Source organism: Egretta garzetta, unplaced genomic scaffold, assembly GCF_000687185.1.
Source record: "Egretta garzetta isolate BGI_Z169 unplaced genomic scaffold, ASM68718v1 scaffold526, whole genome shotgun sequence".
Taxonomy (NCBI): Eukaryota; Metazoa; Chordata; class Aves; order Pelecaniformes; family Ardeidae; genus Egretta; species Egretta garzetta.
This window is the reverse complement of record NW_009259967.1, coordinates 375,298-389,196: the sequence shown is the minus strand read 5'-3', so window position 1 is coordinate 389,196 and position 13,899 is coordinate 375,298. Positions and strand designations below refer to the sequence as shown.

The 13,899-nt window shown below is 41.3% G+C and overlaps 1 protein-coding gene across 1 annotated transcript in view; it reads right to left on the bottom strand.

The window, feature by feature from the left end:
* The window catches only part of RTF1 (RTF1 homolog, Paf1/RNA polymerase II complex component), a 31,521-nt gene extending 20,022 nt beyond the window's left edge, over positions 1–11,499 (bottom strand). The window contains exons 1-3 of the mRNA XM_009640219.2: positions 11,389–11,499; positions 2,145–2,292; positions 173–377 (exon numbers count right to left, since the gene is read on the bottom strand). Coding sequence (XP_009638514.1) covers positions 173–377; positions 2,145–2,226 — 287 coding nt within the window. The 5' untranslated portion in view covers positions 2,227–2,292; positions 11,389–11,499. The remainder of the gene's footprint in view (positions 1–172; positions 378–2,144; positions 2,293–11,388) is intronic.
* Between the last annotated feature and the right edge of the window lie 2,400 nt (positions 11,500–13,899).

The following is a 13,899-nucleotide window of genomic DNA, read 5'->3' as shown; positions in this document are numbered from 1 at the left end:
CTGTGTGCTTCTCAACTAGCAACAAGGAGAGTTTATGCAAGGAATCTACAATGAAGTTTAATTCACTTTACAGTGCTGAATACTTGGGCTGCAAACATGAGAGCACAGTCAGTATACTCTCCATACAGCCTGTATGAATTTGCTACCAAATACCAACAGGTAGAAGATTCACCTTCTCTTTAGCACTTCTCTCTTCTCTATCCGGTTAAACAGCTCCTGCTCTCTCTCCTTTTCTGTCATTTGTTCCAGTCGAGCTCGGTCTTCTTCATCTCCCATCAAATCTTCTCCATAGCCATCATGGAATTCCTCATCTTCAGATGAAGAATCTGAATCTGAGCTAGATGAGGAGCTGTTGCTTTCAGAGTCAGAGACTTCTCCTAAAACAAAAACACAAGGCAGTGAGATTCAGCTGGGGCAAAGCCCAACCACTTCATTGCAGCATGTTAGCAAAGGATATCAAGAATGAATATTACACTCCTCTTCCACTATACTAAAAGCATACATATAATGAAAACCAAATCCAAGAGGAAGTACTTCATTAACATAAGATATGCATGCTAAAAAATGGTAAAATGAATGGTACTACAGGTGAACACAAATTGGGTTATAAGCAAAAATTCTTAATAGAACAAGCAAATTTTAGGAGGCCTTTTGGTAAGCGTGTTAGGGTCTTAAGGTTAGACTTCTATCCCTATATGCTTATGTCCTTGAGCAGTTACTTGTACATCCATAACTTTATAAGTGTGTGTAGCACACCTCAAATGCCACTATTATCCATCAGTACTCCTCATTATAGCAACCTGAAGAACCAAAATTTGTCATCTGAAGTCTGCAACACTATGAATTGCTACGTCACAAGATAAAGTTGAAACACACTACCCTCAGGACTGGCAAGGCTGTGATGCTAGCTCCATTACTGTAACAAGCCCTCCCAGTTATACACAGGCTTAGGGAACAGCTAGTAATACCAATAATATTGGGTAACACCACCTTTAAACTTGATCCAAGTCCAAGTGCTTTGATTGTATCACCTAATGAACTATATTACACTAAATCACAAAAGCAGACACTAGGATTCTTTCATCCACTTCCATTCTGGTCTCAGTATTTCTGGAAGCTTCCAGCTATGCTGTGAAAAACTTTGATTTGCACGCACTGACATATACAGGTTCAGTCACTTCATGCTTTGCCTGTCTCTGCTGTGCTTAATATGCTTAATGTACTTAAAACTGTAGGTTCCTTCATATTCTTTCTTAACTTTGTTTTTTTAGTATCAACTGAAATTGCAACTAACAACCTGCAAAACTTCATAGGCATGATGAAAACAGGAAAGAACACAGGAAGTTTGCCCAGCATTGGAACACATTCAATATTCATGTAAAAAAAAAATCTGATGAAGTTATAGTAACGATTTTTCTTCTTCCATGTCAGTATAAATGTGCAAGAATTCCAATTCAGAGAAAACGCATGAAAGATAAGCTCGTATTTTGCACTGGGGAGGTTTAGATTGGGTATTAGGAAAAATGTCTTCACTGAAGGGGTTGTCAAGCATTGGAACAGGCTGCCCAGGGAAATGGATGAGTCACCATCCCTGGAGGTATTTAAAAGATGTGTAGATGTGGTGCTTAGGGACATGGTTTAGTGGTAGACTTGGGAGTACTAGGTTAACAGTTGGACATGATAATGTTAAAGGTCTTTATAATTCTTTGATTGCATTTGTATCATGCAACACTATACACCTCTCCCTTTGTCATCACAAAAAGCTTGGGAAGGGAAAATACATCCATGGGAATAAAAGAAAATACTACCCATACGACATTTTCCAAGAGAAAGTCACAGAACGGCAAGGGTTGGAAGGGACCTTGGGAGATCATCTAGTGAAGTAATGGAACATGTCATACATTCTTCAGCTGAATTGGTATTTAGTGTTGCATTTGTAATGGAGAGCTTACAGCAATGCTCTACTGAATTATATACACTTCAAGCCACAGCAAGTTTAAGAGTCATCCAGACTATTGGTAACACAAAGGAAACTCTTTGAAGGTAGTCTTTAACATCACCATTTGACATTACTCTTCAGCGTGCACAAAGGGGTAACTTCACTTGGAATTACACTGTAAATAGGCATACATGTGTTATCTTACCCTCTTCAGGTGCTGAGCTCTCAGCCGAGCTGTCTTTATCTGAGCTGCCTGAAGAGGCAGCTTTGTTCATCTGCTTCTTCATGGCTCCTTTTTTCTCTGCCTTACCCGCTTTTCCCTTTTTTTTGTTTTTGGAACCTCCAACAGTCCACTGCAAGGAAAGAACCAAGAAAGGGAGCATGAGACATGAACATCACTCTTTTCTCCCTCCCCCAAAACACTGGAGTAAAACAACTGAGAAACAGTCCAATACCAGACAGCAACAAATCCGTCATATGCAGGGAAGTGGAGGGAAAAAAGCCAATAGGAAACATCAAATGAAAACATTTTACAAGGTTTTGGGGGCTTGGGAGGCTGTTGTGTGGTTGATTTGGATTTTTTCTTTTTTTTAAAAAAAAAAAAATCAGTTATCAGTGCAATCTAACAGTTGGTAGGACACTCCTTTTAAAAACAATGAAGACTTCAGAGTCTGCAATATGTGACACGAGAAAAGAGGTACTGAAAACATTCTCCTAGGAAAATAACTTTAAACAACCGTCCAACTGCATTTGTAAAGATTAGCTTCAGCTTACTACTATTAAACAGAAGCAGCAACAGATGTGTTTCCAAAACTAGTTTATTCAAGAGCAGATTTTAGATTTCACGAAGGCACACCAATTACACAACAGTCTTTCCAAAATCTCAGTTTCACCAGGAGTATACAACACCTGTATTTTTATGCAACAAGCCAATAGCACACTCACTCATACAGTAGTGCCACCACCTGCATCTATATACACAAGTCAGAATCAAATCAGAATCACAGAAGTCAGGGAAAAAAAAAACAACAAAAAAACCCAAATGTCAAGTCTTAATTTTAATTTTCTCTTAACAGCATATCCTCAATTAACTTAGACTGCACTTTCCAAGTACAGGACTTCTACTACCATACACACAGGAACAACTTTAAATCCCAGGAGATAAGCTAGTATTTACCTTACAGTGTGATTTCTTATTAGAATTTTTGCATTGTCCCAGCCACCTGGATGGTAAAGCCACATAAAAGAACCAATAAGGATTGCCTATGTATTATTTTAAGGCTTATTGTATTATTATTGTGTATTATTTTAAGTCCATCCCTGCAGGCAGTAATCATTCCAACAAATTTGATTACTTCTGCCTGATTGGGCACCATCTTCAGAGAACCCTGGTTTTCAAGTACTCCAAACGAAACTCAGCTGAGTAGTTAGAAGCTACTACCTGACCGACTAATACTTTAGAACTCCCTACGTTTTGATTACTCTCACACCCAGCCTTGTACCTTCCATATTACCACCTGCTTCATCATCTTCATTAAGCATCAGCTGTGCATTCCAAAGTATCTGTCAAAGGCCAGGCAGACATTTTCTTTTCTGAGGTGAAAGTACAGCTACCTAGTGGCGAGCCTCCAATTGTAACGCATGCCCTATGCAATTAGCCCAGTCTATTATGGTCCATAGGACAGATGAGAAACTGCACATAAAGCATCTGACTTTACATCAGCCTGAGCTTGCACTCAAGTCTTCATTGGCTTCCACATTAAAGTTTTACAATACTAGTGCCTAATAATATTCCTGGTTAACTATGCCCATGTAAATCACTCAAGAACAAGCTTCTGCTCTGCCCAAATCTGCTCAAACCTCAACATTAAGGAACCATCTCCTAGGTATTACAGAAAAGTGCATTTTTGCTATTTGTTCAAGAGCTCACCTACTGCCAGCATCCTAGTGAAAACACAACAGTGAAGAAGTGAAACTGAGCATTTAGCAGGGAGAAGCAAAGCCCCCTGACCCAGGGATGCAGAGGTGCCTCCATCCCAGAGCTCTGCCACTTCTTTTCTAACATCGAATTATACCTTGCGTCGGCATGCTGTATAGCAAGGAAGCAGCACAGAGAAAGCTATAGTATACATCACAGTTATATCAAAACCTTGAGAGGTCATGCTGAGATGAAAGAAGTTAAGATCAGATAAAAAAACAGTGGGACTTCAGTTGTTAATAAAATGTGTTTAATAGTTGTAGATACACTGTTCTCAGCCTTTGACTCACAAGCAGAATTGTGGAGAGAATCTGGGTCCAGGAAGATGGGACTGAAGAGAAAGCTGTGTGACATTCTCTTGAACAAAAAGTAATAAAAAAAATTATCTGCCCTAATCTAGGAAATTTACACTTCATCTCGCTTTTGTTTACACAAGTGACCTCTACATCTTTTAAGTCACAATAACTGGTTGTCACTTCCCAGTTTCAGTGCTGTCACAAAGCTAAATTCTTTATCAACCAACTCAGGTGCTTCAGGGGTTATTCAGCTACCCTCAATCTCTCATCAGCACCTGGTCATTCCCGGTACCTCTACAGGACAAGGGTTCAAGCAAGCCTTAAGGACAAATAAGCCACCAAAACCAGGATGTAGTCAGTTTGAGGCTCTGTTAGGCTCACAGATTGCTCTGCAGGCTCAGCGCCCATCAGTTGTCATTTGGACACTGAATGAACACTCTGTATTGTTCAGAGAGAGACTAGCATACATCATTTCTTCTTAGAGCAGAAGACGTAACAGAGATTAGCATGTCTGGGGCGGGGGAGGCAACACTGGAAAGGCATGACCTGCACTGCAACCTGCAGTCCAAATCAGTCTTAAGCCCCTTCCTCATGCCCTAGCACACCAGCCAAGGTCAGAAAGGCAACAACGTTTGCATGCAACATCAAGTAAAAATGCACTCACAATTAGAGTCAGAAGCATCTGTTTCCCTTACCTCCATGCATGTCAAACAGCAAACAATAACTGTATTTTCCAAGATCTGTCCTCTATTGCAGCTTCTCTGGGTTCCCTCTTCCATGTTCCAGTCAGGCAGAGCCAGTCAACACCTCACATGCTTTCCATGACTACACACCACCTCCTCTAAACAGCCCTTCTATTCACTGCTGCCTCCTCGGCCACCATCTGGAACTCTCCATGATTCCAGACACAGCAAGTTAATAAATCCATACAGAAGTGTGCTACAACATGGCCTCCTGCTTATTGTTTAGTACTATCAAACAACAGAGCTTTATGGTTCATTCACAGGAAGTAGCCAGAAGAGCATTTTGATTTTTCCTCTTGCTTCAAAAGATTCACAGTGCTAATAGCTCGCATATTTCCCTAAAGAAGTCCAAGTTAAGCCACAGTACCCAGAATGGACTGACAATAACAACCCACACACATTAGAAATCAGCCAGATTTAGAGGTCAGCTTCTACAAAAGCAACTACACAAAATGATTGAAGAAAATCATTTATAGCTCAGCAAACCTGGAACATATTTCCACTTGGGAGATGAAATGAGATTGAGGAGGGGGAAAAAAAAAAGTGAGCTCTCAGAGAGTGCAGAATGCAGTAGAATTGTCTTACCCCTGCTGCTCAGATAGTCGAGATTTGCTTCTATTCACACATTACCTGAATGTATTATCCACTAAGATTTTATTTTGCAAATAGGTATTCTCCCTGCTTTTTTTTTTTTTTTTTTTTTTTTAATTATTTACATCAAACCAAAGAGATACACAACCAAGGTTACCGGCCTGCCCTTGCCATATCCTTCCCTCCTGGATACAGCTTTTGTAAGTAAAAGGCAAATTACAAGCCACAACATCAAAACATCAGTCCCTCACCAATGTGTTCCTTTCCTAGGCCAGATAAACTTATACACCATGACAACATGATAGCTTAAGAGTGCCAAGGTACAGAAGTCCAGCTTACAAACTTTCATCCATTCTCCTCCGTGCATACAGGGAAAACAAAAGGCAGTCCTCCAGGCAAGTCAAACTGCATTTCAGCCTGTCTGAAAACAACAGCAGGCAGCACAGATAGGAAGATAAGGCAGCATTTACTGTCTTCAGGGTTTCTCAAAGCTGAAAGACTGTGGAGGCAGCACTCCCAACAGCTACAAGGAAGAAAACACTCTCTACCATTACTGTTAAAACTAAATAGTAAATAAAAAGTTTTTGTTACTTTTCTCGCCTTTCAGGGTCTGCACACTTCATTCAGATGCCTCAAACACCTTCACAATGACAGCAATTAGAAAACTTAAAGGACAGTTTTAGACGCAGGGAGGAGACTCAAGGTGTCAACACCAAAATATAAAGGAGATAAGCAAACAAAGGAAACACCTTCTGAAGCCACAGAAGGGGCTTTGCCAGGAACTGGCTGAAAGAAGGCTTCATGGGCCAAAATATCACCAGACACCAGATCCACCCTTATTGTCCAACTCAAAGGAGCTCACAGAAAGGTAACTACGGGGGTGGAGGGGGGTGGGGGGAAGATCTGCCTATAGTAGGTTCAAATTCAGTTTAAGCTGAGAGTTAACATTAGCTCTAGAAGTATTTTGAGGGTCCATGTGTTGAAAAATGGCAAGAACTGCTGAGTGACAACACTGCACTGAGATGGTAGATACAAATGCCAATGAAGAAGCACTCTCCATAATCAAAACAAACTTGTACTGGCTGTGAAAACCTGCAATGTTTTATTTCAGAGGCCTGGGCCAAACAGCTGGAGATGGCAACAGCCATAAAACACTTGGTCAATGAGTGCCTTGCGGGGCTCTAGCATCACCAGCCAGCAAGCATCATCTGGACTAACAAAGGTTTAATGACTTCTCTAGGTATTAGACAGTGCCTTATGACTGGATTGTTCTCAGCAAGAACAGCTCCCTGGGTACCAAGGAAAAAATCACTCAGTGAAAAAACTTAAATAAAATCACGTATTCAATTCCAATACCTCTGTGAGTCTACTTCTGGAGCAACCTACTCCAGAGCTCCTGCAGTCTTTCATACCGCATAAATCGAGTCCCCAGAAGTTGTCCCCGTGCTAGCTTGCAATTTAAAGAAGCTACTTGCAGACCAAATTTTATACCTATTTTGTCCACAGCTGTTCACATCACTTCTTTGGACATGCTAGCCTCCATACAATTAGCCTGCACTATTCAGATTTGCACTTGCACTTTGTTTGGGGCGGGGGGAGTAACAGCACATCTTAAGGAAAGCTTTACAATTCTCTCATTAACAGCTGAGGGAAACTGTCTCCAAGAAGAGTCAAAATCACAAAGTACACAGCCTATATGGCTGTGTATAGAAGATTAAAGCACAGCCCGTTTCAAATTTCTTAAGCTTAAAAAAAAACATGTGTATGGCAAAGGCCTCACAGGACTGGAGAACCCCCTCATTCTTGGAGGCCTATTTAAGCAGTATTATGAAATAAAAGCACAGAGGGAAGGAAGACATTTAGCATCATAATCTCTACAAACTCACAGAAGAAACCCCCAAAACAAAAGGAACATATACAGTTTTCTGCTAACCTGTGGTTTACTAGAGCACTCTAGCCTGAAGTGCAATAAGTAGATCCAAACTTTCAAGCCCTTTCCTCATAATAGGGGCAGAAAGCCTCCTAGGCTGTTATTTGAGACAGATTTCCTCACTGGCTGCATGACCACTGTTCACCTCTTCCTCTGTCCCACAGCTCCCGACGAGATCTTCAGCTATGATGTTTCCTACTGAATCTGCATATTTGCAAAGGCCTAAACAGATATACCTCACTAAACTCCAGCCTACTACCATGCATTCATGATATAACTTTTCTGGTCCTGAAGTTATCTTCTGCTATCGCCCTAGAGATGTTAAAAGGCACAACCAAACCCCTCACAACATTAGAATGAGCATAGAAAGATGCACAGACTTACACCAGCATTGCTAACAGCAAACCTTTCAAGAGAAACAAACAGGAGCTCCTACAGCATTGTGGCTTTCTGTCGAATTGTCGTGACTTAACCAGGCGGGCAGCTGAACACCACAGAGCCGTTCGCTCACTCCCCCCGCAGTGGGATGGGGGAGAGAATCGGAAAAAGGGTAGAACTCATTGGTTGAGATAAAGACAATTCCATAGGACAGAAAAGGAAGGCAAAATAGTAATAGTGATAAAAGAATATACAAAACAAGTGATGCACAATGCAATTGCCCACCACCTGCTGACTGATGCCCAGCCAGTTCTCAAGCAGCAGCCATGCCCTGCCCTGCCCTGGTCAACTCTCCAGTTTTTTTTGTTCAGTGTGATGTCATATGGTATGGAATATCCCTTTGGCCAGTTTGGGTCAGCTGTCCTGGCTGTGTCCCCTCCCAGCTTCTTGTGCACCTCCAGCACCCTCACTGGCATCCAGTATAAGAAGCTAAAAAGTCCTTTGCTAGTGTAAGCACTGCTCAGCAACAACTAAAACGTCAGTGTGTTAGCAACATTATTCTCATCCTAAATTCAAAACACAGCACTACACCAGCTACTAGAAAGAAAATTAACCCCATGCCAGCCAAAACCAGGACACTAATCTAACACTGATGTTAGTGAAGTTGTTGCAGAAGTCATCCAGGCTTCACCACACAACCGAAAGAATTCTCTTACTGCAGTTATGCAATTATGCTAGAATAAAAGGAAGAGCAAGAACCCAGAATTAACCTACTGCAACTGAGGAATACCATCTGCACAACGTCTTCAATAAGCAATGATGGTACGTTGTAGACATATATATATCTAGCACAGTCGCCCCAATAGAAACTTGGCTAACAGCAAACTGGTTACATGCACCAGGATAACAACAGTTTGGGATGGTGAGCTCTTGGGTAGCCATGGCCACACATTGCTCCACAGATAAAGAAACTGTCTCCACATCTGTATCCAGCTTAGTATAACTCTGAGAAGGTGGTACTTCTTACTGCAAAGGTCTGCAATCATTGCTATTTATCAGTTGTCAGAATGACAGTTCCAGTCCATTCAGTCATGCACATTCCACAGACCCACCAGAAGATGGTTCACAGCCTCCTATTTCATTACCTGCAACTCCTCTTCAGTCCCTCGGCTAGATAATTTGATTCCAACCACGCAGGTACTTAAAACGTTACAGAACCCAGCACCTGCACCATGAACACCTGACCTGACTATGAGCTTTCAAAGAAGCACACGCGCACCAAGACACAAAAATATCATGTTAAAGATCTACTGAAATTGCTTGGTCACCATTATATAGATGTGGCATGATTTGTACTTCCTGTCATTCTGTAATTCCAGAATGCATTATCTTTCCCCAATGTCCCCCAAACTTTCCTCCCTTTAAAAAAAAAAGACAGAATGCAGCATTGGACTCTGAAGCAGAGATTTAGGCTCCTTTCCTGTACATTGAACATAGTGACAATCCTGGAACATCTAGCACTTGCCAGGGACCACAAAGGATGTACACACTACAAAATCTGCGTGGAAGCAAACGGGCATGATTAAGCACATTCGCCCAGGGCAACAGTTTCCATACTTTTGCCTCAAGGTTCTCATCTTGCAGGAAGACCAGTAAGACAATTTCAACTTTTAAACCCTCTCTCCCAATGCCCAAGGTTGAGCAAAAATCAAATTAACCACAAGAACACCAATTAAAACCAAAGTTGTTCAAGCAGGAGTAGTGTAGTAAAGCCTAGGGATGCACACAACTGAATGACTGGCAGAAGCACGACTGTCATAACCCAGCCTGTCTCACCCTGCTGTGAGAAGCAGCAGTTCAGAATGCATATTTCAGGCACAGGAATAGAAGCAAGCGTCCTAATTACCTCTTCTCTAAATCTTTTCCTCTTGCTGCACAGAGGTCAGAAAGAACAGAGTATCAATTAGAAATGATACACAGAAAGAAAGTACCAAATGCACATCATGCAACAGAGATACAACTACATCTGGAAGGTCCATGCAAATTCGTGAGGAGATACATTGTCATATTCTACATATAACGGACAGGTAACTACATCTGAGGTCTACACAAGCTAAAAAAAATTTTGAATAATATTATTTATTTTGTCTTCAACAATAAACGCAGAGCAGAAAACTTTATCATCGAGCTGCTCTCCACACCTAAGTCTACTTTCCCAGACAAGCTGGTCTCCACACAGCTTAGAATAAACTAGCTGCGTGCCAGCAGATCAGAACACACGCAGTGACAAACTGCGTGGTCACCCAATATCAAACGTAATATCTAGTCCATTCATAATTTTCTCTCTCCTTATATCTTAAGCATTATTAGATTCAAGTCTTTTTTTTTTTTTTTTTTTTTTTTTTTTTTTTAATTACAGGATTGATTGTGAAACAGCGTTCCAAGCGTATTTATTTCAAAACTGCCTCAGAAAGAAAAATAAACCACACGTTCTTTACACTTATTGGAAGAACTCTGCTACGCTACCAAATGCTTAATAGCTAATACTTTATTGTTGGCCTACCCTATCGGTCTTCCATTTGTCACAATGAATAATCCTTCCTGTAGTTTCAGCAAATTCCACCCACCCCAAACAGCTGCCTGTAAAATTTTTAAGAATGACTGGAATAAAGGGCCTCTCTACATTGCACAGAAAGCTTGCAAAAGGTATTTGTAACCTTTCAAGAAAATGTTTCTATTCAAATACCTGTCTGGTCTGTTTGTCAGTTCCTCTGTTTTAATAAGTTGATTTCAATTTTCATTTATACATGAAAGCAGAGACTTTTAACCAGCTCTAGAAAGTAGTACAAGAACAAATAAAAACAGATCTAGCCGATAAGCACTGCTTATCCACAATAAGGAATTGACAAAACCCTAGAACAAAGTAATTCTAAACTCTTCCTTGCCTTACGTTCTTCAAAAATGCCAATAAAACCACCCTCTGTTGCACGTTCAAACAACCAGACAAGCTAGTTCACGGTAGAGTTCTTGGAGAATCAAAGTAGCTAAATGGAACAGTTTTACCACCTGTAAAATAGTACCACTTGCCTTGACCCTTTTCCTCTCTGAGGAAGGAAGCTCTCTTCTAAAGCTGAAAACCTCTCTCCCTTGAATTCAGAGTCCAGCTTTACCAGCATCACTGCTGCTTCAACCACAAGCATTACACAGGAAAAACACTAGCTTTAAGCAGGCAGATCACCAGACCATTCAGACCATATGAACATGGGATTAAACAGACAGTCATCTTTTCTATAGACATTCAGACTACTTTGTACACTGCCACACTTCAAAACATACTAATTACAAGAAAAAAAGAAGTATTTCTGAGTACACGTCCTCTGGGCTTAATGGGCGTCCATCAGTTCTACCGATGGCCAGTCCCCCTTTATGAAGCCAGCAGGCTAAATATACTGTATGATAAATATACTTTCACTACTTAGGTACAATCAAACAAATAACCCACAGCAAATTCACTGGTCACATGGCAAACTCACCTCATCGTCACTGTCTGACGTCTCAGAGTCTGAAGATGCTGTAGGTTTGCTCACAGGCGGCTCCTTTTCTTCAGAGTCACTGCGTTTCCGTTTGGCCAACGACAAGAGCTCCTGGTGTGAAAAACCACATATTTATTTTAAAATGTCGTAGTTAGCTTTACCAATCCAGGCTGGTGCACATGCACTTCCTCTGTGATATCTGAGCACATCCCAGTAACATGATTATCCCCGCTGACTAAGGAACAAAGTCTACTTATGTTTCATAAATATGCACACACAATTTTAATACAACTGGATACTACAAAAGGATTTTAAAATAACAAGCTAGAGGAAGTAAATACCACTACCATTACTTTCTTGGTATAAATGACATGGTGGAGGTGGTTGAGTCCCCATCCCTGGAGGTATTTAAAAGAAGGGTAGATGAGGTGCTTAGGGACAGGGTTTAGTGGTGGGACGGCAGTGCTAGGTTAACGGTTGGACTTGATGATCTTAAAGGTCTTTTCCAACCTAGACGTTTCTATGATTCTATGACATAAGACCATTTACTTTCAGAGTCATGTCCAGGTCTGGTTTATTTCAATTAGGTAATAAATAAAACCCATCCTAACTACATAGTGTAGCATAAACCCAAAATATCAAATGCCACTAGAGAGAAGCTCCTTCTTCTAAACCAATGAGATGTTTGCAATTATTCACTTTAAGAGGGAAATACTTTACACATCACCACAATGTCATGGCCGATAATATTTAGTCAGCCCGTTCAATTCCTTTTCACTGTCCCTACATACCACAGAATGCACCTAAAGCTTTGGATAGAAACAGAACAGTTACCAAGCTCAAAGTCTGCGAAACTAAGTAGAGCTGTTCTCCTCCAAAGGAAGCACTTGCAAAGGCAACACACACCAGCACGAAGACCTAAACGGCTCTCAAATAATCTCGTCATCTGCTGTTCATAGCTTCTTCAGATGACAGAAGCAGTAGTAGAAACCAAACATTTCTGAAGCTGCATTACTGTCTTTGTAGTCCATGACACATAATTTATTCTTAAAAACATTGCTCTGGGGCTGACGAACCTTGGCTGTGAGTAAAAATACAGACAAACCAACTTCTGCAGTCTTGGGAAGTCAATACCAGATTGGTTTGCATTAGTTTCACAACTGGAAGATTACCTCTACAGCAAATGGATTACAATTTAGTTCCTCAAATGAGAACATAAACACTGCAGAGACTGATGGCCTAGGCTACTTACCCACAAAGAAACCTTCCGCTAGTAATGGCATTTTACAAACCTTTCTCTGAAGTAGGCACGCAACATCAACAGAGCACATTTGTACATTTAACAGCTCTCTCCAGGAAGCTCCTGATGTTTTCTACAATCTCTCCTAGAATTTCTCTCTCACAACTGTCTCTAAGTAGTCTTTTAACCCAGATTACCTCCCTGGATAGTATCTTGGCATATTTACCACTACTTTTGTTCCAAGCAATTCTCCTTCTTTCTTTCTACCCTTGTTCTGTTTTCCAAGATACTATATTAGAAAGGCTCCTACGCCTTTGATTCAACAAGCCTAGATTGCCAAGGGAAGCTGTCAAACATTTAACCTACTGGGGCCCCACTCTGTGTACTCTCATCCTTAAATCACACCACAAAAACATTGCTTCCCTGCTATCTAATCTTCATCCTTGCACACACGTATCCCTGCCATTATAGTTGCTACAAACAGCTCCGTGGAGGAGGAGGCACCTACTACTCAGGTAGCAGAGGCATGCTTCCAGGGAACGATGGAACAGATGCAGAACCATGCGGGTATGCCTACCACCATCACTCCGATTGCCTGATCTATGCTAGAGCTAGTCCGACTCTTTCTATTCTCAAGATCTGAAGAAACTACCAAACTAGTATACTAGGGGTGAGATGATGGCAGCTCTAAAGACTGTAGAGGCATGCAAGATCAACAACACCAGGGCACACTCTGCTCCAGTGTACTTGTCTAACTGAGCCTCCAATCTGATTTTTCTGAAGCTCAAAGCCACAAAAATATTTTTGAGTGTTTGGGAAGGCTTTTTATTGCAACATAGCAACAGCTTCTATATTAAAAACCCTGAAGGTCCAGCACATAAATTACATCAGACATGTAGGCTTCAGCATATTTAACCAGTCCAACTTCTCCCCGGAACAAGCACTGCCATACAAGCTGTACCACACTTCACCTATAACGTCTTTATGTACCATTCGAATCACGTCATCCACACCTGCTATACACCGAAAGAGGAGTCTTTGAAAGCAGCCCCCTCCTCCAGAGAGGAAGATGCCCCCTTTGCAGCCCTGACACGGTTAAACTGATGCCAGACATCGTGCTTCCAATCCCAGGAGATGCCCTGATGATAAGTAAATACTTCCCCTCGTTAGATCTACGGGCTCCCAACTCCATGCAGTTTCCCATCAACAGAGCTCCCCCAGCTCCATCGCTAAGATTGAGGAGGGAGCATTAAACACGTATTAACAAGCCC